The 25,404-nt window shown below is 47.4% G+C and overlaps 1 protein-coding gene across 1 annotated transcript in view; it reads left to right on the top strand.

Moving 5' to 3' along the window:
* The first annotated feature begins 458 nt into the window (after positions 1 to 458).
* The window catches only part of LOC139265517 (sushi repeat-containing protein SRPX2-like), a 165,059-nt gene continuing 140,113 nt past the window's right edge, over positions 459 to 25,404 (top strand). Inside the window, 2 exon segments of the mRNA XM_070882534.1 lie at positions 459 to 537; positions 878 to 1,016. Of these exon segments, the coding sequence (XP_070738635.1) occupies positions 947 to 1,016 (70 nt within the window). The 5' untranslated portion in view covers positions 459 to 537; positions 878 to 946.

The raw sequence follows: 25,404 nt of genomic DNA, 5'->3' as shown, positions 1-25,404 counted from the left end.
AATGAGGGGGATTTCATCCTCCCCTACAACACCATGGGGACTGCTCCACTGACTGAATACCTCACATTTCTGGGAAGATGTTTGCTGTTCAGAAAAAATGTTTAAACTTTGTTTGAAACAATTTTATCCAATCTGATTGATGTAGCAGTGCTTAACATGTACATGCTCTCATTCATATTTTCCTCAGGACAGAGTACTACACTTTTAAACTGTACCAGATTTTGCTATCTTTACTTAAAAGCTGCTTCTTGTTAACTCATTTAAGTTCATAAAGCAATATGATGAGCAACGTATCTGATTCATATTCGACACAAAATGTTTTATTTCCGTCGCGGTTACTTAAAGCAACTCTTCAGTGTAGTTTATTTAAGTTACTGGCAATGTTTTATGCAAGGACAGTGTAGCTTTAAGGGGCTGCTCAAAGCCCCAACAGAATGATGTCACCAGCTCCTCTTGCCAGCTTCCTTGCTTTCCACATACTGCAAACTTCAGGGCTGGAATTTCTACCGTACGGTAGCATGAAAATATAATCCAAAGGTAATTAATTATATTTTGTCAGACCTTGAAGAAAAATTAGAATTTTCCATGCTAACCTAACCTTAAAGATAGTTTTCCCTTTTTGCCAGTTGCTGTTTACTGTAAAACCTTTTAGTACTGTTACTGTTTAGAGAAGAATCTTTAAGATTTTAAGTAACGCTTTCTTCAGCAGAGTAAAGCTAAGTCAGTGAGCAACTATGCTTGTGGTGACTGTCCCGTCTGTTGGGTTCCTTTAGTTCAGTGCATTACTATCCTATTTGGGTGCTGTCGATGTCATTCGCTGCCATGGTGACAACAGCTTTATGGCACAGCTGAATTCTTTTCTTAATCTCATTCCTAGATATAACATACCTGCGAAATTTCCAGGAGTTTCAAACAAATTTGAACCTAAGCATTAGTTCAACGAGTCATGAGAAGACTGCTTGTTTTTCTCACTTTATCCGCAAGGGCTGCTTTTGGATATAGATATGTATATGAAGGTAAGTGAGTGAATTTTGTTGATTTTGTTTCCCTTGTGGTATTGAAGGAATCTAAGTGTTGGTGAACTTTTCATTTAATTCCAATTTCCTCCGCTTTTTCTTCTGAAACCATTGATTCCTCTGATGTGTTGTTGTGTTGGTGTCAACAGTCCTTTGGTTTCTCATGTAACTGGCCATTCTGTGGGGTATTATAATTGATACTCAGGGACCCTCCCTTACTGCATTCAGCTAACTGAGCACAGACTGGGAATCTAATCTGCGACCTCCTGTAAGACTAAATTGAGCAGTGCCTTTACACACTAGACTATTGAAAGAAACAGAGTAACTGCTTTGTTGTGGAATACGTTAACATTACAAGCCAGTTATATGGAAGTTGGTGTCAATGTGAAGTAGAGGAATTATAAGGCAGATTATTTAACATGTGATTGCTGGTTTGCTGAGGAAATGTATAATTTTTAACAGTTTATTTATTTGAGTTGACTGACTCTGAGCCTAATTGAGGTAGAGAATGAGAGAAAAAGGTTGATTTTTACTCCTGGCAGGAAGTCGACGGGACCACATACCAAATCAGTGTGCATGTGTCAGGCGGAGGCCTGTCAGATATTAAATGCTGGGCTTTGTTTGTGTCCCGCCAGTCAACTGCTCAGCCGTTTCTGCCAGAAAGCGGCAGTTGGCCAGCGGAAAAGGATGAAAATCGAGCGTTCCCAGGACACTCGCCAGCCTCTGGAGAAAGCGACCAGCAGTGAGGAAGTGCATGAGGTGGGGGCGTGGGGGTATACCGAGGGTCTCGCAGCTGGTGGGGAGGGGGATGTACCGAGGGTCTCGCAGCTGGTGGGGAGGGGGATGTACCGAGGGTCTCGCAGCTGGTGGGGAGGGGGAGGGGATGTACCGAGGGTCTCGCAGCTGGTGGGGAAGGGGAGGGGGATGTACCGAGGGTCTCGCAGCTGGTGAGGAGGGGGCCCAGGGTAGTACAGGCCCGGACTTCTCCTGTGAAGCCTGGAGGAGAAGTCCTGCAGGCAGGGCTCCTCTGATTTGGAGCTGAATTGAATTCCACTCGACCCGAGTGAAGATTTCGATGACAAATCTTGTGTCTTGTAACGAGAAATGATTTTTTCTCTCTCTAGTTTATATACCAATGACTCAGAATTAATGCTAAAGAAAACCACATGCTTACGAGTAGAATTATATTAAAAACCCAACAGTTATGGGTGCTAATTGATTGAATTGCTAGCTCTTTGCTTTCTTGTACAGTGCTTTAGGATTTGGTGCTTTTCCATTCATCTCCAGCTTGATGAATTGCCAAAGGGTGATTAAGCTAAAAAGTTAGCTGTAAAATATTTTTGATTGAACACAGCTGAGATGTATAGAGGTTATAAAGCTGTGATGGTCTAATGAATTAAAATGGGCATCAAGTGCCACCAGGAGGTTTAGGAATATAGGAAAATGAGAAAAATAAAAGCTTTTGAGGTCTGAATGACTAACAATTGATTTTATAACGTATTTCCGAGTACAGGCGGTTTGGAAAACGGCAATTCATTCCATCCAGGTTGTTTCCAACAAGTAATCTGATTCTTTCCAATAGGAGGAAAAATGCTTCAATCCATATTTAATTACCTAACTGATAAAATAATTTTCAGGAGGGGGAGAGGGAACAATAATTAACAACTAAAATTCTCAAAATCACTTCCCTGATTACAACACAAGACGCTTTGACCTGGTCTTGTCCAGAACACTTGCTGTATATTATTCCTCTTGTGAGCTCTCGAATGTTTTGCTGTTAAGATTCATTATAACTAGCCACAATTTATTTACCTTTGTGTTGTTGGGAAATGCTCAAAGTCACACAAGCTGGAACTTTATTGCTCCTAGCCAAATATGCATGCATTTGAATCCAAGGTGAGTCTGTCACTCAAAACTCATTGCTGCTGCTGGGAACCTGTTTGCAAGGCTGTACAAGGAGAGTGTCACTGGGGCAGGATGCTTCATTGCAGTGTATTAGTGAGAGTCAGTGTTAAACCTTGTTGGGGTAAACTCAAAATAAGCTCCTCGTCTCTCAATGGATGACCATTTTCAAAATTAAGGAAGCTGTTAGATAATAAGCAGTTCTTAAAGCAGAAACATGAACTTCCAATAGAATTGTTAGAGCACAGAAGGAGGCCATTCAGCCTGTTGAGCCTGTGTCAGCTTGATGGGCTGAATGGCCTCCTTCTGTGCTGTATAGGTATAGCAACTTTATAGGTATATAGGTTTATCAACTTTTATTTTCCAAAGGGGAGACTATGGTCTTCTGAGGAGCACAGTTTTGATGATTTATTTTGTGTGCAAAGCACATTATGGAGTAGCAAAGCATGTTAAATCTATCATTGTCACGTTCATGCAATGTTGTTATGATGAAAATGACAGATGGTGACTTTTCTGTCTCTGGAAGCCAAAAAAAGATTTGCCAAATCTTTTCATGAGTAAATGGAGCTCCTTTAATGAAAGCTTGGTATTCACCCAGCTTTTCCTTCTATTTTGTAACTTCTTCCATGCTACACAAAAATCTGTGTCAAGCACTCTAAGTTCCAGTGAGGCTGTTCCTAGCTCGGAATTGGCACTGTGGAATGGCTAATATAGGAAATCAATTTCTTAAGATTCCAAAATTAAATTGACGCAGACTACAATAGTAGAAATCAGGAATTCTCTCCCCCCAAAAGGCTTTGGATGCTGGTACAATTTGAACTTTCAAGACTTAGATCGTTAGATTTTTGTTAGGTAAAGATATCAAGGAGTATGGAGCTAAGGTGGGTAAGTGGTGTTTAGGTACAGATCAGCCATGATCTAAGTTAATGACGGAACAGGCTTGTCATGTTTGTAACCTTCACATAACTGTAACCCTTATGTAACAACACTGTACACTGTATACACCTGAGTAATGCACACCTTGACCACAGGGGGTGAACTTGTGGGAGACACTCCTCACCTGGTCAACAGGTATATAAAGGGAGGTCCCACGCAGGGTCAGCACTTCTTGGTCCTGGGAATAAAGCTTCAGGTCACGCAGTGACTTTGTCTGCAGTACATGACTTGTGTGATTCTATAGTAAGGTGTAAGGACACCACATTTGGCGACAAGAAACGGGAATCAACGACCCACGAGGATGGCCACCGGTAGCACAGAGGAACAGTACTGTGTTGGTGAGGACTGGGACGATTTCGTTGAGAGGCTCCAGCAGAGCTTTGTCACGAAGGACTGGCTGGGAGAGGAAGCGGCTGGCAAGTGGAGGGCGCATCTACTGACCAGCTGTGGATCCAAGACATACGTGCTGATGAAAGACCTGCTCGCACCTGAGAAGCTGGCGGACAAGTCTTTTGAAGAGCTCAGCACTCTGATTGGTGAGCATCTCAAACTGGCGAGCAGTATACACATGGCCCGGCACCGGTTCTACACACACTGGCGTCGGGAGGGACAAAGCATATCGGACTTCGTTGTGGACCTTCGGCGTTTGGCCAGCCTCTGTAAGTTCACAGACGCCTGCAGGGGGGAGATGTTAAGGGATTTCTTTATTGAGGACATTGGTCATGCCGGGATTTTCAGGAAGCTTATTGAGACCAAGGACTTGACTTTGGAAAGGGCAACGTTGATAGCTCAGACCTTCATGGCAGGGGAAGAGGAGACCTAGATAATTTATGCACGCAGCCCTGGTTCCAACGTGGCGATGGACCAGGGAGTTAACATTGTAAATGAGATTCAGAACCCCGCAGGCAGGCTAGGGCAATTCGACACCACTCAGGCAGCAACAGACTCTAGGGCGGGCCAGCAACAGAGACAATGGCAGGGGGATCGGCAATTCACGCCATCACAAGGGACAATGCGTCCCGGGATGGGACCATTGACACTCAGTAACAGAGTGCTCAGGAGTAATCAAAGAGACAACCAGAGTGGAATGCCTGTTAACAGTTCCTTTGTTCACAACAATCTCAACAATGCCCAACAATTTGAAATATTGTGGCCACTCAAAGCTAACAGGCCCAAACTGGAACGCATTGACACGCAGTTACGGATGTACACCAGAGAGATCATCCCAGTACTAGGCAGTGCAAACTTGGTGGTCACACACAATGGATCGGAGAACCGGCTGCCACTCTGGATTGTCCCAGGGAATGGTCCCGCGCTTTTGGGGAGGAGCTGGTTAGCCGAGATGAACTGGAAATGGGGGGATGTGCACGCCATTTCATCTGTGGAGCGAAGTTCATGCTCACAGGTCCTACAGAAATTCGAGCCATTTTTTCAACCAGGTGTCGGGACTTTTAAGGGCACCAAAGTAGTGATACGCATCACCCCGGATGCCAGACCAGTGCACCACAAAGCCAGAGCGGTGCCGTATGTGATGCCTGAGAGAATTGAGAGTGAGTTGGACAGGCTGCTAAGAGAGGGCATAATTTCGCCTGTTGAATTCAATGACTGGGCGAGCCCCATCGTCCCTGTCCTTAAAACAGATGGCTCGGTCAGGATTTGTGGCAACTACAAGGCCACCATCAACCGAGTGTCACTACAGGGCCAATACCCGCTTCCGAGAGCGGAGGATCTTTTTGCCACGCTGGCAGGTGGCAAGCTGTTCACCAAGTTGGACCTCACTTCAGCCTACATGGCCCAGGAACTGGCTGAAGAATCCAAGCTACTGACCACCATCACCACGCACAAGGGGCTATTCGATAACAACAGGTGTCCGTTTGGCATTCGTTCAGCGGCCGCTATCTTCCAGGGGAACATGGAAAGCTTGCTTAAATCCATCCCTGGAACAATCGTATTCCAAGATGACATCCTAATCACGGGTCGAGACACCGAGGAACACCTCCACAACCTGGAGGAGGTGCTACGCCGACTGGACCGGGTAGGCTTGCGACTAAAGAAGTCCAAGTGTGTGTTTTTGGCCCCAGAGGTCGAATTTTTGGGCAGGAGGGTTGGTGCAGACGGGATCTGGCCCACTGAATCCAAAACGGAGGCGATCCGTCATGCGCCCAAGCCCAGCAACACATCAGAGTTGTGGGCATTTCTGGGACTATTGAACTACGTCGGGAACTTTCTGCCGAACTTAAGCACATTGTTGGAGCTGCTGCACGTGCTCCTGCATAAGGGTTGTGAATGGTTTTGGGAGGACTGTCAAGAACGGGCTTTCAATCGGGCGCGGAATCTGCTTTGGTCTAACAAGCTGTTGACCTTGTACAACCCCTATAAGAAACTGGTTTTCACGTATGATGCATCATCCTATGGGGTTGGGTGCAGCAGAGTAATGATAAGGGCCAACTCCAACCTGTGGCTTATGCCTCCAGGTCGCTCTCCCAAACAGAACGGAGATATGGGATGGTTGAAAAGGAAGCACTCGCATGTGTCTACGGGGTGAAAAAGATGCACCAGTACCTTTTGGGCAGAAGGTTCGAGTTAGAAACGGATCACAAGCCGTTAACATCCCTGTTGTCTGACAGCAAACCTGTCAATGCCAATGCGTCAACTCGCATACAGCGGTGGGCTCTCACGCTGGCTGCATATGACTACACCATACACCACCGGCCAGGCACCGAAAATTGCGCTGATGCGCTCAGCAGGCTCCCACTGGCCACCACCGAGGGGGCGTCGGAGCAGAGCGCGGAGATAGTCATGGCCGTTGAGGCTTTTGACACCGCAGGCTCCCCCATCACAGCCCGCCAGATCAAAATCTGGACCAACAGAGATCCCCTCCTCTCCTTGATAAAGAAATGTGTCCTGACTGGGGATTGGGCGCCCGCACACGGAGCATGCCCCGAGGAGGTCAGACCGTTTCACAGACGGATGGACAAGCTCTCCATCCAAGCCGACTGCCTGCTATGGGGCAGCCGGGTAGTCATGCCCCAGAAAGGAAGGGAAGCGTTCATCAGGGAACTCCACAGCGAGCACCCTGGCATCGTGTTAATGAAGGCCATTGCCCGGTCACATGTACGATGGCTGGGAATTGACTCAGACCTGGAACATGTGTTCGCAGGTGCACGATGTGTGCCCAGCTGGGCAATGCCCCCAGGGAGGCCCCACTCAGCCCGTGGCCTTGGCCCACCAGGCCATGGTCACGTATCCACGTAGACTACACGGGCCCGTTCATGGGAAAAATGTTCCTGATTGTTGTCGATGCATACTCGAAATGGATCGCGTGTATCATATTGACATCCACCACTGTGGAGAGTCTGCGTACGATCTTTGCGACCCATGGCTTGCCGGACATCCTGGTTAGCGACAAAGGCCCGTGTTTCACTAGCTATGAATTCCAGGAGTTTATGTCGGGTAATGGTATCAAACACGTCAGAACAGCACCGTTCAAGCCGGCTTCCAATGGCCAGGTGGAACGTGCGGTTCAAATCATAAAACAAGGCATGCTCCAGATTCAAGGACCCTCCCTTCAGTGCCGCCTATCGCGCCTCCTGCAGGCCTACAGGTCCCGGCCGCATTCGCTCACGGGAGTCCCGCCCGTGGAGCTACTCATGAAACGCACGTTTAAAAAGCGGCTGTCCCTCATTCATCCAGCCCTGTCAGACATTGTTGAGGGCAAGCGCCAGTCCCAAATCGAGTGCCATGATCGCAACTCAGTGGGGAGATGCATAGAAATCGATGACCCTGTATTCGTTCTCAATCACGCTTTGGGACCCAAGTGCTTGAGGGTACTGTACTTGACAAAGAGGGGAATAGGGTCATAGTGGTCAGACTTATCAATGGGCAGATATGCCGCAAACATCTGGACCAATTAAAGAAAAGGTTCAGCATGGACACTGAGGAACCTGAGGAAAATCATGAGATGCTGCCCACACCACCGCAAGTGAACGAGCAACAAGTACCGTCAGCAGCATGCACAGTCCCTGCGGCCAGCCCGGACAAGCCGGAATCACCACAGGTGACAGAGACGCATGCCAAGGCCCAACCACCAGAGCCCCAACTGCGGCGCTCCACGAGAGAGCGTCGACCACCTGAAAGACTCAATCTTTGACCCAAAGTCGTTGGGGGGAGGTGATGTCATGTTTGTGACCTTCACATAACTGTAACCTTTATGTAACAACACTGTACACTGTATACACCTGAGTAATGCACACCTTGACCACAGGGGGTGAACTTGTGGGAGACACTCCTCACCTGGGCATCCATGTATATAAAGGGAGGTCCCATACAGGGTCAGCACTTCTTGGTCCTGGGAATAAAGGTTCAGGTCACAGAGTGACTTTGTCTGCAGTACATGACTTGTGTGATTCTGTAGTAAGGTGTAAGGATACCACAAGGCTCAAGGGGCTGAATGGCCTATTCTTGTTCCTAGGGGCTAGAATTTGGCCAGGATAATGCACATTGAAATGCCATTTTTTCACGTTAAAAGTGTTTTTTTGTAGTTAACATTTTTTAACGATATTTTGCTAATTTGGCCAGTTGTATAACGCCGTCGTTAAAAAGTAATGACCGCCTTTTGTCAAAACAGTTTTTATGACGTCACTCGGCGTCAAAAACAACGATAGCGTCGTTTTTGTGAATTTCGCCAATAACAACATTTTTAAGGACTGTGATAAATACCGCACAAAAAAATCTTGTCTTATCTGGTCGAGTCGGATCAAAATAGTCGATAACGGCGCCATCTTGGAAAATGGAGCTCCAGTTCGGTGAATGAAAGCTTTTGGAAGGAAAGCTGAGTTCGACAGATTGAGCTTTTTGTGAGTTTTTACTTTGTTTTTAAGGACATTTAAGGATATTGAAAAGAATGGGGCCTATTCTATCTGTGCCATATTTGCTGACTGCTTATGCTATCCAGCAGAGAGCTATAAGAAGGCTTATTCGACAGCATTATCAATGTAATCAAAGAGGTCGCAGACTTATGGGGAGGGAGGCCTTACTCCCCAGAAGTTTTCAGGGAGCAGCGCTCATAGTTAGAAGGCTGCACTTTCGAAAAGAGGTTGTCACAGAGATATGCCAGCTCATAAAAGCAGTCATACAGCCTACAAGCGTCAGGTGCACTGCACTGACCATCGAGGTCAAGGTGACTGCGGCACTTGCCTTCTATGCCTCTGGCTCCTTTCAGGCATCAGCAGGGGACATATGCTACATCTCGTAGCACGCTACACATCGCTGCATTCGCCAGGTGACTATTGCACTTCATCGACTTACCAATGACCAGGGAGACACAGAATGAGAGGGTTTTGCATGATTTTCTGGCTTCCCCAAGGTACAGGCTGCCATTGACTGTACGCACATCGCCCTGTGAGCACCTTTTGAGGAGCTGGAGGTTTACCGAAACCGAGATTCCACTTGCTGAAGGGACAGATCGTCTGCGACCATACTCAGCGCATCATGGCAGTAAATGCAACATTTCCAGGGAGCATCCGTGGTGCCTTCATCTTGCATGTGAGCACTGCCTCACAGCTGTTTGAGCATCATTCATGTTGTGTATCTGAAAAGCATGCAGTCCCATATTCCGCCACCAAGGCCTGTTCCTCACTCTGGAGGGTCTTATTAAAGACTGAGGTCATTGTTACTTTAACCTCCCTGTGTGCAGTCTCATCTGTGTTAGGAACACAATAACTGACGAAGAGAATACGAATCCAACGCAAAGATGCAGCAAACTGTGGGCATCCTGGAGAAGTTCTCGGAGGGTGAGGACTGGGAAGCCTATGTCGAACGGTTAGACCAGTACTCTGTAGCCAACGAACTGGACGGAGAAGGAAGCGCTGCAAAAAGGAGAGCGGTCCTCCTCACAGTCTGCGGGGCACCGACCTACAGCCTCATGAAGAATCTTCTGGCTCCGGTGAAACCCACAGATAAGTCATATGAGGAGCTGTGTACACTGGTTCTGGAGCACCTTAACCCGAGGAAGAGCATGCTGATGGCGAGGTATCGGTTCTACATGTGCCAGCGATCTGAAGGTCAGGAAGTGGTGAGCTACGTCGCCGAGCTAAGGCGACTTTCAGGACAATGTGAGTTTGATGGCTACCTGGAGCAGATGCTTAGAGACTTTTTTGTACTGGGCATTGGCCACGAGACCATCCTACGAAAACTTTTGACTGTAGAGACACCGATCCTCAGTAAGGCATTGCGATTGCACAGGCGTTTATGTCCACCAGTGATAACACGAAACAAATCTCTCAGCACACAAGTGCCAGCAATGTTCATAAAATAACTGGAACTGTGTTTGCGAGCAGAAATGTACAGGGCAGAAACCACGAGTCTGCAACTGCCAGCAGGCCTCAGGTGACCCAGATGTCTCAGAGTCCCCAACAAAGGATGAATGCAAGGCAATTCACACCTTGTTGGCGTTGTGGAGGCTTCCATTCAGCCTATTCATGCCGCTTCAAAGGGTATGTTTGCAACAGCTGTGGAACAATGGGGCACCTCCAACAAGCCTGCAGACGAGCTGCAAGCTCTGCAAAACCTGCTAACCACCACGTGGCAGAGGAAGATCGGTCCATGGTGGATCAAAGCAATTTCGAGCCTCAGAGAAGTACACGGGGTGCACGCATTTTCAATGAAATGTCCACCTATAATGCTAAATGTAAAATTGAATGGCTTACCCATAGCCATGGAACTGGTGCTAGCCAATCCATCATGAGTAAAAAGATATTTGAGAGACTGTGGTGCAACAAAACATTCAGACCAGCCCTGAGCCCCATCCACACGAAACTGAGAACATACACCAAAGAGCTCATCACTGTCCTGGGCAGTGCCATGGTCAAGGTCACCTACGAGGGCACGGTGCACGAACTGCCACTCTGAATTGTCCCGTGCGATGGCTCCCGACTGCTTGGAAGGAGCTGGCTGGGCAAAATCCGGTGGAACTGGGATGACATCCGAGCGCTATCACATGTCGATGAGGCCTCATGTACCCAGGTTCTTAACAAATTTCCTTCCCTTTTTGAGCCAGGCATTGGAAACTTTTCTGGGGTGAAGGTGTGGATCCACTTGGTCCCAGAGGCACGAGCGATTCACCACAAGGTGCGAGCTGTACCTCACATGATGAGGGAGAGAGTGGAAATTAAGCTGGACAGGCTGCAACGCGAGGGCATCATCTCCCCAGTGGAATTCAGCGAGTGGGCCAGCCCGATTGTTCCAGTACTCAAAAGTGATGGCACGGTCAGGATTTGCGGCGATTATAAAGTAAGTATTTATCGTTTCTCGCTACAGGACCAATACCCGCTACCTAAGGCAGATGACCTATTTGCGACGCTGGCAGGAGGCAAGACGTTCACTAAGCTCGACCTGACTTCGGCCTACATGACGCAGGAGCTGGAGGAGTCTTCGAAGGGCCTTACCTGCATCAACACACACAAGCGACTGTTGATCTACAACAGATGCCCGTTTGGAATTCGGTCGGCTGCAGCGATCTTCCAGAGAAACATGGAGAGCCTACTCAAGTCGGTACCACACACGATGGTTTTTCAGGGCAACATATTGGTCACGGGTCGGGACACCGTCGAGCACCTACAAAACCTGGAGGAGGTCCTCCAGCGACTGGATCGCGTAGGGCTGCGACTGAAGAGGTCAAAATGCATCTTCATTGCAACAGAAGTGGATTTTTTGGGGAGAAAGATCACGGCGGACGGCATTCGGTCCACAGACGCCAAGACAGAGGCTATCAGGAATGCTCCCAGGCCACAGAATGTCATGGAGCTGCGGTCGTTCCTGGTACTCCTCAACTATTTCGGTAACTTCCTACCGGGGTTAAGCACCCTTTTAGAGCCCCTACATGTGTTATTGCGTAAAAGTGAGAACTGGGTATGGGGAAAAAAACAAGTAATTGCTTTTGAGAAAGCCAGAAACATTTTATGCTCCAACAAGCTGCTTGTATTGTATAACCCGTGTAAAAGACTTGTGCTAGAATGTGATGCGTCGTCGTACGGAGTCGGGTGGGTATTACAACAAGCTAACGTTGTGGGGTAGTTGCAACCTGTCGCCTATGCCTCCAGGAGCTTGTCTAAGGCCGAGAGGGCCTACAGCATGATTGAGAAAGAGGCATTAGCGTGTGTGTTCGGGGTAAAGAAAATGCATCGGTACCTGTTTGGCCTTAAATTTGAGCTGGAAACCGATCACAAGCCCCTCACATCCCTGTTCGCTGAAAACAAGGGGATAAATACAAAAGCCTCAGCCCGCATACAAAGGTGGGCACTTGCGCTATCAGCGTATAACTATACCATTCGCCACAGGTCAGGCACCGAGAACTGTGCGGATGCTCTCAGTCGGCTACCATTGCCCACCACGGGGGTGGAAATGGCGCAGCCTACAAACTTGTTGATGGTGGCGCAGCCCGCAGACTTGTTGATGGCCATGGAAGCATTTGAAAATGATAAATCACCTGTCACGGCCCGCCAGATTAGGACTTGGACCAGCCAAGATCCTCTGCTGTCCCTAGTAAAAAACTGTGTATTGCATGGGAGCTGGGCCAGCATCCCCGTTGAAATGCAAGAGCCAATCAAGCCGTCCAGCAGCGAAAGGACGAGCTGTCCATTCAGGCAGACTGCCTGTTGTGGGGTAACTGCGTAGTGCTACCCAAAAAGGGCAGGGAGACGTTCATCTCGGATCTCCACAGCACACACCCGGGTATAGTAATGATGAAAGCGACAGCCAGATCCCATGTGTGGTGGCCCGGTATCGACTCTGACTTAGAGTCCTGTGTATGGCAATGCAGTGTGTGTGCTCAGTTGAGCAACGCGCCCAGAGAGGCAGCACTAAGTGTGTGGTCCTGGCCCTCCAGACCATGGTCGAGGATCCATGTCGACTGTGTGGGCCCGTTTCTCGGCAAAATGTTCCTGGTGGTGGTGGATGCTTTTTCAAAATGGATTGAATGTGAAATAATGTCGGGAAGCACCACCACCGCCACCATTGAAAGCCTGAGGGCCATGTTTGCCACTTACGGCCTGCCTGACATACTGGTCAGTGACAACGGGCCATGTTTCACCAGTGCCGAATTTAAAGAATTCATGACCCGCAATGGGATCAAACATGTCACCTCAGGCCTGCTTAAACCAGCCTCCAATGGGCAGGCAGAGCGGGCAGTACAAACCATCAAACAGAGCCTTAAACGAGTCACAGAAGGCTCACTCCAAACCCGCCTGTCCCGAGTACTGCTCAGCGACCGCACGAGACCCCACTCGCTCACAGGGTGAGCTACTCATGAAAAGGACACTTAAACCCAGACTCTCGCTGGTTCACCCCAACCTGCATGATCAGGTAGAGAGCAGGTGGCAGTAACAAAATGTAAACGCTGGTCACACCGCTGTGCCACGGGAAATTGATCTGAATGACCCCGTGTATGTGCTAAACTATGGACATGGTCCCAAGTGGATCGCGGGCACGGTGATAGCTAAAGAAGAGAGTAGAGTGTTTATAGTCAAACTAGACAATGGACAAATTTGCAGAAAGCACCTGGACCAAACGAGGCTGCGGTTCACAGACTGCCCTGAACAACCCACAGGAGATACCACCTTTTTCGAGCCCACAACACACACCCAAAGGATCAACGACACCACCCCGGACCAGGAAATCGAACCCATCACGCCCAACAGCCCAGCAAGGCCAGGCTCACCCAGCAGCCCTGCAGGGCCAACAACACTCCAGCCCAACGAGGGCACAGCTAACACACCAGAACAGACATTTGTACCGAGGCGGTCCACCAGGGAAAGAAAGGCTCCCGACCACCTCACCTTGTAAATAGTTTTCACTTTGACTTTGAGGGGGGAGTGATGTTATGTATCTGTAAAACATGCACTCCCATATTCTGCCACCAGGGAGCACATCCCCTGAAGTCCCAAGGGATCCCAGCATCGCTTGGGAGCACTGTATATAAGCCGGCCCCTAAGGCCTGTTCCTCACTCTGGAGTGTCTTAATAAAGACTGAGGTCTCTGTTACTTTAACCTCCCTGTGTGCAGTCTTATCTGTGTTAGGAACACAATAAGCCAGAAGGGGAGCTGGATGCTGGTGCACAAAGGTTACGGGCTCGCAATCTGGCTCATGACATCCCCTCTGCAAACTGCAGACAGAAGGCGAGCGTTGCTACAATATCTCCCATGTCGCCACAGCAACATCGTCGAGAAGACAATTGGAGTGCTAAAGCAGCGCTTGCGATGCCTGGATCACTCTGGAGGCTGCCTGCAATACTCCCCTCAGCAGGTCGCTGAGTTCACTGTGGTGTGCTGCAGGCTACACAACTTAACCATCATGAGGGAACAGGATTTGCCATTGAAGGTTGCAGAACCACCTCGGGAAAGAGTGAGGGATGGGGGCTGGGGAGGAGGAGGAAGAGGAGGAGGACATGGAACCCATGCCACCACTACCACCCTCAGGACGACAGGGGAGGAAGCCTCGTGGACCTTACACCTTGCGTCAACAGCTGATACTTCACCGCTTCGCATGAAGGCTGAACGGCACGTTTCATCATGGACTGGCCACTGTATCCCACCATGTTGACTATTTCCCCGTTATTCTGCGAATAAGGCACTGCATAAGTTTGGTTTCATTGAAAAAATAATTTGAAATTTATTAAACATTTGTACACTTGTACTGAAAAGCAACTTTCTTAACTTTAATAAACATTTTTAGTATTATATTAAACTTTTAAATTAACGTCAATTAAATAACAATAAATCAAACAACCAACCACAACAACAACAACAAAAGAAGAACAAAAGAACAGCAAAACAACAACAATAACAACCACAGCAGCAAACAAACTTCAGCTGCGGTCACCTCTCCCCCACTGCCCCCCCTCCTAATCTGAGGAAGGACGTTCTTGCTATTGAGGGAGTACAGCGAAGGTTCACCGGGATGGCAGGACTGACATATGAGGAGAGACTGGATCAACTGGCCCTGTATTCACTGGAATTTAGAAGAATGAGAGGGGATCTCATAGAAACATATAAAATTCTGACGGGATTGGACAGGTTAGATGCAGGAAGAATGTTCCTGTTGCTGAGGAGTTCCAGAACCAGGGGTCACAGTCTAAGGATAAGGGGTAGGCCATTTAGGACTGAGATGAGGAGAAACTTCTTCACTCAGAGAGTGGTTAACCTGTGGAATTCTCTACCACAGAAAGTTGTTGAGGCCAATTCACTAAATATATTCAAAAGGGAGTTAGATATGGCCCTTGCAGCCAAAGTGATCAAGGGGTATGGAGAGAAAGCAGGAAAGGGGTACTGAGGTGAATGATCAGCCGTGATCTTATTGAATGGCGGTGCAGGCTCGAAGGGCTGAATGGCCTACTCCTGCACCTATTTTCTATGTTTCTATGTTTCTAAAGCCCACCCACGCCCGCTTGCCCTTGCCCTGAACCGCAGACTTACCCTGAGTCCTGGTGACTCGAGGCTGTTTTTTATTAATATTGCGGGAAAGGCCCTGTGCTTGTTGGGGGACAGACAAAGGAGATGGCAATGGAAGCCCTCGAGAAGATGGGGCTGTGGAAATCCTGGCTTTGGAGTGTTCATCCTGTTGCTCAGCAGCCTGAACACTAACTGGTAAGGTTGGTCTGGGGATTGGAGTGACATCAGTCGAGACCGTCAATAGCCTCCGTGTTGTCGCGCGTTGTAGCTACAATCTGTGACATGCTCTCCCTAATCTCTGTAGATAGGACTGCAATGCTTCCCGACATGCCCTCCCTAATGTCAGCAGATAGTGCTGCGGTGCTTATCGAGATCCCACTCATGGCCTCAAGGAACGATTTGATGAGCTAGACGCTCTCCCCAGTCATTCCCATCAAATCTACTGGGACCAGTACAAACCATACGGTCTGCACCTGGGCAGGACTGGAACCAATGTCCGAAGGGGAATGTTTGCTAGTGCTGTTGGGGAGGAGTTATTAGGAGGAACTAATATGGCAGGGGGATGGAAACCTATGCAGGGAGACAGAGGGAAGTAGAATGGGGGCAGAAGCAAAAGATAGAAAGAAGAAAAGTAAAAGTGGAGGGCAGAGAAACCCAAGGCAAAAAGCAAAAAGGGCCACATTACAGCAAGGTTCTAAAGGGTGAAAGTTTGTTAGAAAGACAAGCCTGAAGGCTCTGTGCCTCAATGCAAGGAGTATTCGGAATAAGATGGACGAATTAACTGCACAGATAGCAGTTAATGGGTATGATGTAATTGGCATCACGGAGACATGGCTCCAGGGTGACCAAGGCTGGGAACTCAACATCCAGGGGTATTCAACATTCAGGAGGGATAGACAGAAAGGAAAAGGAGGCGGGGTGGCGTTGCTGGATAAAGAGGAAATTAATGCAATAGTAAGGAAGGACATTAGCCTGGATGATGTGGAATCGGTATGGGTGGAGCTGCGGAATACCAAAGGGCAGAAAACGCTAGTGGGAGTTATGTACAGACCACCAAACAGTAGTAGTAAGGTTGGGGACAGCACCAAACAAGAAATTAGGGATGTGTGCAATAAAGGTACAGCAGTTATCATGGGCAACTTTAATCTACATATTGCTTGGGCTAACCAAACTGGTAGCAATGCGGTGGAGGAGGATTTCCTGGAATGTATTAGGGATGGTTTTCGAGACCAATATGTCGAGGAACTAACTAGGGAGCTGGCCATCCTAGACTGGGTGATGTGTAATGAGAAGGGACTAATTAGCAATCTTGTTGTGCAAGGCCCCTTGGGGAAGAGTGACCATAACATGGTAGAATTCTTTATTAAGATGGAGAGTGACACAGTTAATTCTGAAACTAGGGTCCTGAACTTAAGGAAAGGTAACTTTGACGGTATGAGGCGTGAATTGGCTAGAATAGACTGGCAAAGGATACTTAAAGGGTTGACAGTGGATAAGCAATGGCAAACATTTAAAGATCACATGGAACAATTGTACATGCCTGTCTGGAGTAAAAATAAAACTGGGAAGGTGGCTCAACCGTGGCTAACAAGGGAAATTAAGGATAGTGTTAAATCCAAGGAAGAGGCATATAAATTGGCCAGAAAGAGCAACAAACCTGAGGACAGGGAGAAATTTACAATTCAGCAGAGGAGCGTTTAATTAAGAGGGGGAAAATAGAATACGAGAAGAAGCTTGCAGGGAACATAAAAACTGACTGCAAAAGCTTCTATAGATATGTGAAGAGAAAAAGATTAGTGAAGACAAACGTAGGTCCCTTGCAGTCGGATTCAGGTGAATTTATAATGGGGAACAAAGAAATGGCAGACCAATTGAACAAATACTTTGGTTCTGTCTTCACGAAGGAAGACACAAATAACCTTCCAGAAGTACTAGGGGACCGAGGGTCTAGTGAGAAGGAGGAACTGAAGGATATCCTTATTAGGTGGGAAATTGTGTTAGGGAAATTGATGGGATTGAAGGCCGATAAATCCCTGGGGCCTGATAGGCTGCACCTCAGAGTACTTAGGGAAGTGGTCTTAGAAATAGTGGAAGCATTGGTGACCATTTTCCAACAGTCTATCAACTCTGGATCTGTTCCTATGGACTGGAGGGTAGCTAATGTAACACCACTTTTTCAAAAGGGAGGGAGAGAGAAAGCGGGTAATTACAGACCAGTTAGCCTGACATCAGTAGTGGGGAAAACGTTGGAATCAATTATTAAGGATGAAATAGCAGCGCATTTGGAAAGCAGTGACAGGATCGGTCCAAGTCAGCATGGATTTATGAAAGGGAAATCATGCTTGACAAATCTTCTGGAATTTTTTGAGGATGTAACAAGTAGAGTAGACAAGGGAGAACCAGTGGATGTGGTGTATTTGGACTTTCAAAAGGCTTTTGACAAAGTCCCACACAAGAGATTGGTATGCAAAATTAAAGCACATGGTATTGGGGGTAATATAATGATGTGGATAGAGAACTGGTTGGCAGACAGGAAGCAGAGAGTCGGGATAAACAGGTCCTTTTCAGAATGGCAGGCAGTGACTAGTGGGGTGCCCAGGGCTCAGTGCTCGGATACCAGCTATTTACAATATACATCAATGATTTGGATGAAGGAATTGAGTGTAATATCTCCAAGTTTGCAGCTGACACTAAACTGGGTGGCGGTGTGAGCTGTGAGGAGGACACTAAGAGGCTGCAGGGTGACTTGGACAGGTTAGGTGAGTGGGCAAATGCATGGCAGATGCAGTATAATGTGGATAAATGTGAGGTTATCCACATTGGTGGCAAAAACAGGAAGACAGAATATTATCTGAATGGCGGCAGATTAGGCAAAGGGGAGGTGCAAAGAGCCCTGGGTGTCATGGTTCATCAGTCATTGAAAGTTGGCATACAGGTACAGCAGGTGGTGAAGAAGGCAAATGGCATGTTGGCCTTCATAGCTAGGGGATTTGAGTATAGGAGCAGGGAGGTCTTACTGCAGTTGTACAGGGCCTTAGTGAGGCCTCACCTAGAATATTGTGTTCAGTTTTGGTCTCCTAATCTGAGGAAGGACATTCTTGCTATTGAGGGAGTGCAGTGAAGGTTCACTAGACTGATTCCAGGGATGGCAGGACTGACATATGAGGAGAGACTGGATCGACTGGGCCTGTATTCACTGGAGTTTAGAAGGATGGAATTTAGAAGGATAAGATTCTGAAGGGACGGGACAGCTTAGATGTGGGAAGAATGTTCCCGATGTCGGAGAAGTCCAGAACCGGGGACACAGTCTTAGGATTAGGGGTAGGCCATTTAGGACTGAGATGAGGAGAAACTTCTTCACTCAGAGAGTTGTTAACCTGTGGAATTCCCTGCCGCAGAAAGTTGTTGATGACAGTTCATTGGATATATTCAAGAGGGAGTTAGATATGGCCCTTACGGCTAAGGGGATCAAGGGATATGGAGAGAAAGCAGGAAAGGGGTACTGAGGGAATGATCAGCCATGATCTTATTGAATGGCGGTGCAGGCTCGAAGGGCCGAATGGCCTACTCCTGCACCTATTTTCTATGTTTCTATGTTTCTATGTTTCTATGTTTCTCATTCAGCCTGCATTTTGGCAGAGTGGTCTTGCCAATGCAGCCTCTGCACAGATGGAAGATGGCCTGCTGCTGCCTTGGATGTGCTTTGCTGCAACCCACTGGGACACGTGAGCTCGGATGTTGTGGAACTGGGGAATGTCCTGGTTCGCCACCTCCTCTGTACTGCTGGTTGTAAATGAAGGACTTTGTGCCTATGCCCTCCTCCACACTCAGCAACGACTCCCACCCCCCACTGTATCCATTTGTTCCTCCTCCTCCTCCTCCTATGGAGGTTCGTCAGGATGGCTGAGGTTGGTGTCCTCCAATGCCACTTCTGGCGAGCTGGTGGGGTCTCCATTATTGAATGTTTCTGAATCATCTGCAAAATATAAAAGAACAGACGACTGGTTAGCAGCAGGGGAGTGGGCAGGGTGACATAAGTAGGCTCACATAGCGCAGGCTCATTGAGGGACAATACATCGCATAAACCGAAGCCTAGCCCACACAGTACTTAACACTGAGCCAACCATGACTGTGGATTTTACAGGACTTACTGTCACTCTCAAACGCGGGCTCAGAATCTGCACAGGTAGTCGACCTCTGCGACGCACCAATCAGACATGCCACACGACTTTCCAGGTGAGTGAATGGGTCCAGTGTTGCTGATTATAGAAACATAGACACATAGAAACATAGAAAATAGGTGCAGGAGCAGGCCATTCGGCCCTTAGAGCCTGCACCGCCATTCAATAAGATCATGACAGATCATTCAACCTCATTACCCCTTTCCTGCTTGCTCTCCATACCCCTTGATCCCTTTGGCCATAAGGACCATATCTAACTCCCTTTTGAATATACCTAACGAACTGGCCTCAACAACTTTCTGTGGTAGAGAATTCCACAGGTTAACCACTTTCTGAGTGAAGAGGTTTCTCCTCATCTCGGTCCAAAATGGCTTACCCCTTATTCTTAGACTGTGACCCCTAGTTCTGGAACTCCCCAACATTGGGAACATTCTTCCTGCATCTAACCTGTCCAATCCTGTCAGAATTTTATATGTTTCTATGAGATCCCCTCTCATTCTTCTAAACTCCAGTGGATACAAGCCGAGTTGATCCAGTCTCTCCTCATATGTCAGTCCTGCCATCCCGGGAATCAGTCTGGTGAACCTTCGCTGTACTCCCTCAATAGCAATAATGCCCTTCCTCAGATTAGGAGACCAAAACTGAACACAATATTTCAGGTGAGGCCTCACCAAGGCCCTGTATAACTGCAGTAAGACCTTCCTGCTCCTATACTCAAATCCTCTAGCTATGAAAGCCAACATGCCATTTGCCTTCTTCACCGCCTGCTGTACCTGTATGCCAAACTTCAATGACTGATGTACCATGACATCCAGGTCTCGTTGCACCTTCCCTTTTCCTAATCTGTCACCATTCAAATAATATTCTGTCTTCCTGGTTTTGCCACCAATGTGGATAACCTCACATTTATCCACATTATACTGCATCTGTCATGCATTTGCCCACTCACCTAACCTGTCCAAGTCACCCTGCAGCATTTTAGCATCCTCCTCACAGCTCACACCACCACCCAGCTTAGTGTCATCTGCAAACTTGGAGATATTACATTCAATTCCTTCATCTAAATCATTGATGTATATTGTAAATAGCTGGGGTCCCAGTACTGAGCCCTGCGGCACCCCACTAGTCACTGCTTTCATTCTGAAAAGGACCTGTTTATCCCGACTCTCTGCTTCCAGTCTGCCAACCAATTCTCTATCCACGTCAATACATTACCCCCAATACCATGGGCTTTAATTTTGCACACTAATCTCTTGTGTGGGACCTTGTCAAAAGCCTTTTGAAAGTCCAAATACACCACATCCACTGGTTCTCCCTTGTCCACTCTACTAGTTACATCCTCAAAAAATTCTGGAAGATTTGTTAAACATGATTTCCCTTTCATAAATCCATGCTGACGTGGACTGATCCTGTCACTGCTTTCCAAATGAGCTGCTGTGTCATCTTTAATAATTGATTCCAACGTTTTCCCCACCACCGATGTCAGGCTAACCGGTCTATAATTCCCTGTTTTCTCTCTCCCTCCTTTTTTAAAAAGTGGTGTTACATTAGCTACCCTCCAGTCCATAGGAACTGATCCAGAGTCAATAGAATGTTGGAAAATGATCACCAATGTATCCACTATTTCTAGGGCCACTTCCTTAAGTACTCTGGGATGCAGCCTATCAGGCCCTGGGGATTTATCAGCCTACAATCCCATCAATTTCCCTAACACAATTTCCTGACTAATAAGGGTTTCCTTCAGTTCCTCCTTTTCGCTAAATCCTCGAACCCCTAGTATTTCCGAAATTTGTTATTTGAACAAATACTTTGGATCTGTCCTTAGTGAAGACAGATCCAAAGTATTTGTTCAATTGGTCTGCAATTTCTTTGTTCCCCATTATAAATTCACCTGATTCTGTCTGCAAAGGACCTACGTTGGTCTTCACTAATCTTTTTCTCTTCACATATCAATAGAAGCTTTTGCAGTCAGTTTTTATGTTCCCTGCAAGCTTCCTCTCATACTTTATTTCCCCCCTCCTAATTAGACCCTTTGTCCTCCTTGGCTGAATTCTAAATTTCTCCCAGTCCTCAGGTTTACTGCTTTTTCTGGCCAATTTATATGCCTCTTCCTTGGATTTAACACTATCCCTAATTTCCCTTGTTAGCCACGGTTGAGCCACCTTCCCCGTTTTATTTTTACTCCAGACAGGGATGTAAAATTGCTGAAGTTCATCCATGTGATCTTTAAATGTCTGCCATTGCCTCTCCACTGTCAACCCTTTAAGTATCATTTGCCAGTCTATCCTAGCCAATTCAAGTCTCATACCATCGAAGTTACCATTCCTTAAGTTCAAGACCCTAGTCTCTGAATTAATACTGTCACTCTCCATCTTAATAAAGAATTCTACCATATTATGGTCACACTTCCCCAAGGGGCCTTGCACAACAAGATTGCTAATTAGTCCTCTCTCATTATACAACACCCAGTCTAGAATTGCCAGCTCTCTAGTTGGCTCCTCAACATATTGGTCTAGAAAGCCATCCCTAATACACTCCAGGAAATCCTCCTCCACCGCATTGCTACCAGTTTGATTAGACCAATCTATATATCGATTAAAGTCGCCCATGATAACTGCTGTACCCTTATTGCATGTATCCCACTTTCTTGTTTGATGCCATCCCCAACCTCACTACTACTGTTTGGTGGTCTGTACACAACTCCCACTAGCGTTTTCTGCCCTTTGGTATTCCGCAGCTCTAGCCATACAGATGCCACGTCGTGCAAGCTAATGTCCTTCCTTACTATTGCGTTAATTTCCTCTTTAACCAGCAACGCTAACCCACCTCCTTTTCCTTTCTGTCTATCCTTCCTGAATGTTGAATACCCCTGGATGTTGAGTTCCCAGCATTGGTCACCCTGGAGCCATGTCTCCATAATCCCAATTATATCATAACCATGCGACCCGTGCACGCGAAGAACGGGCGTTTTTTTATCACAGAAAAGTTCATTTTTATCGTAAAAACGGCGCTGTTTTAACGCCTCTTCAAACATTACAAAACATTTGACAACTTTTTCTGCAAAGATGGCAATAGAAGTTTTTAAGAGAGGGGCCTTCTTCTGTTGTGGCACACACAGATAGTCATCAAAGCACATATACCATACTGTGTGCATTTAATTAAGTGATCTGTTTAATGTCCCTTTACTGGCATGGTGTTCATCACGAAAACATCAAAGTGCAGTGAAGAAAAAAAGCAGTCTTTATAATGCATGACGATCAGTAGCCTAGCGATACCAAGATGTGTCACATTTACAATTTAAGTAATTGGAGTGCATAAATAAAAATATTAGTTACCCTGGCTGTCCCGCAAAGGTCATGACACCTCTTCCTGCACTGGCGATGGGTCCTCCTGACAGAGTCCGCCGAGGAAACTGCTCAGCCACATGTGTCAAGCTTCTGCTATTGCAGATGGATGCAGTTTCCTTTGACCCTTCTTTCCAATATGGCCCCATCTTCTCGCGATAGCACCTACCAGGGCCTCATTTGTGTCCTGGGTCAACTTCCCAACCTGCTTCGTTCCCAAATCATCCTGCAATTTTGTTCTTGCAGCACCTGTGTTGAAGTATGGAGAACTCTCCTGGAACTTTAAAACCCCTTTAAAAATGGTTGAGTTAGACCTGGAAGTGCACTGCACCCGTCACGTGATAAACGGGCGACCCGTGCATGCGAAGAACGGATGTTTTTTTATCACAGAAAAGTTTATTTTTATCGTTAAAAATGGTGCTTTTTTAATGCCTCGCCAAACATTACAAAACGTTTGACAAATTTTAGGCATTTAATTTTTGGCATTATTTCGGCGTTAAAAGAAAGTTGTTAATCACGAATAACGTTATTTGGGAAAATTCTAACCTTATGTTTACAATTCAACTCACAAGATTTTAACCTTACCCGTTGTGTATCTGAAAAGCATGCACTCCCATGTTCCATCACCAGGGAGCTCATCCCCTGACGTCCCAAGGGATCCCAGCATCCCCTGGGAGCACTGTATATAAGCCGGCCCCTAAGGCCTGTTCCTCACTCTGGAGTGTCTTATTAAAGACTGGGGTCACTGTTACTTTAACCTCCCTGTGTGCAGCCTCATCTGTGTTAGGAACACAATAACTGGCGACGAGAATACGAATCCAACGCAAAGATGCAGCAAACTGTGGGCATCCTGGAGAAGTTCTCGGAGGGTGAGGACTGGGAAGCCTATGTCGAACGGCTAGACCAGTACTTTATAGCCAACGAACTGGACGGAGAAGGAACCGCTGCAAAAAGGAGAGCGATCCTCCTCACAATCTGCGGGGCACCGACCTACAGCCTCATGAAGAATCTTCTGGCTCTGGTGAAACCCACAGATAAGTCATATGAGGAGCTGTGTACACTGATTCGGGAGCATCTTAACCCGAGGGAGAGCGTGCTGATGGCGAGGTATCGGTTCTACACGTGCCAGCGATCTGAAGGTCAGGAAGTGGCGAGCTACGTCGCCGAGCTAAGGCGACTTGCAGGACAATGTGAGTTTGATGGCTACCTGCAGCAAATGCTCAGAGACTTTTTTGTACTGGGCATTGGCCACAAGACCATCCTACGAAAACTTTTGACTGTAGAGACACCAACCCTCAGTAAGACCATTGCGATAGCACAGGCGTTTATGTCCACCAGTGATAACATCAAACAAATCTCTCAGCACACAAGTGCAAGCAATGTTCATAAATTAACTGGAACTGTGTTTGCGAGCAGAAATGTACAGGGCAGAACCAATGAGTCTGCAACTGCCAGCAGGCCTCAGGTGACCCAGATGACTCAGAGTCCCCAACAAAGGATGAATGCAAGGCAATTCACACCTTGTTGGCATAGTGGAGGCTTCCATTCAGCCTATCCATTCAGAGTCCCCAACAAAGGATATGATTGCAAGAGCTGTGGAACAATGGAGCACCTCCAATGAGCTGCAAGCTCTGCAAAACCTGCTCACCACCACGTGGCAGAGGAAGATCGGTCCATGGTGGATCAAAGCAATTTCGAGCCTCAGAGAGAGGAGGCAGATGCTGAAGTACACGGGGTGCACACATTTTCGACGAAATGTCCACCTATAATGCTAAATGTAAAATTGAATGGCTTATCCGTAGCCATGGAACTGGACACTGGCACTAGCCAATCCATCATGAGTAAAAAGATGTTTGAGAGACTGTGGTGCAACAAGGCATTCAGACCAGCCCTGAGCCCCAGCCACACGAAACTGAGAGCGTACACCAAAGAGCTTATCACTGTCCTGGGCAGCGCCATGGTCAAGGTCACCTACGAGGGCACGGTGCACGAACTGCCATTCTGGATTGTCCCGGATGTTGGCCTCACACTGCTTGGAAGGAGCTGGCTGGGCAAAATCCGTTGGAACTAGGATGACATCCGAGCGATATCACATGTCGATAAGGCCTCATGTACCCAGGTTCTTAACAAATTTCCTTCCCTTTTTGAGCCAGGCATTGGAAACTTGGTCCCAAAAGCACAGCCCATTCATCACAAGGCGCGAGCGCTACCTCACATGATGAGGGAGAGAGTGGAAATTGAGCTGGACAGGCTGCAATGCGAGGGCATCATCTCCCCAGTGAAATTCAGCGAGTGGGCCAGCCCGATTGTTCCAGTACTCAAAAGTGACGGCACGGTCAGGATTTGCGGCGATTATAAAGTAACTATAAATCGTTTCTCGCTACAGGACCAATACCCGCTACCTAAGGCAGACGACATATTTGTGACGCTGGCAGGAGGCAAGACGTTCACCAAGCTCGACCTGACTTCGGCCTACATGACGCAGGAGCTGGAAGAGTCTTCGAAGGGCCTCACCTGCATCACCACGCACAAGGGACTGTTCATCTACAACAGATGCCCGTTTGGAATTCGGTCGGCTGC

This window comes from Pristiophorus japonicus, chromosome 6 (genome assembly GCF_044704955.1).
Source record: "Pristiophorus japonicus isolate sPriJap1 chromosome 6, sPriJap1.hap1, whole genome shotgun sequence".
Lineage (NCBI taxonomy): Eukaryota > Metazoa > Chordata > Chondrichthyes > Pristiophoridae > Pristiophorus > Pristiophorus japonicus.
Note: the sequence above shows the minus strand (reverse complement) of the source record. Positions and strands in the feature narration are given on the sequence as shown.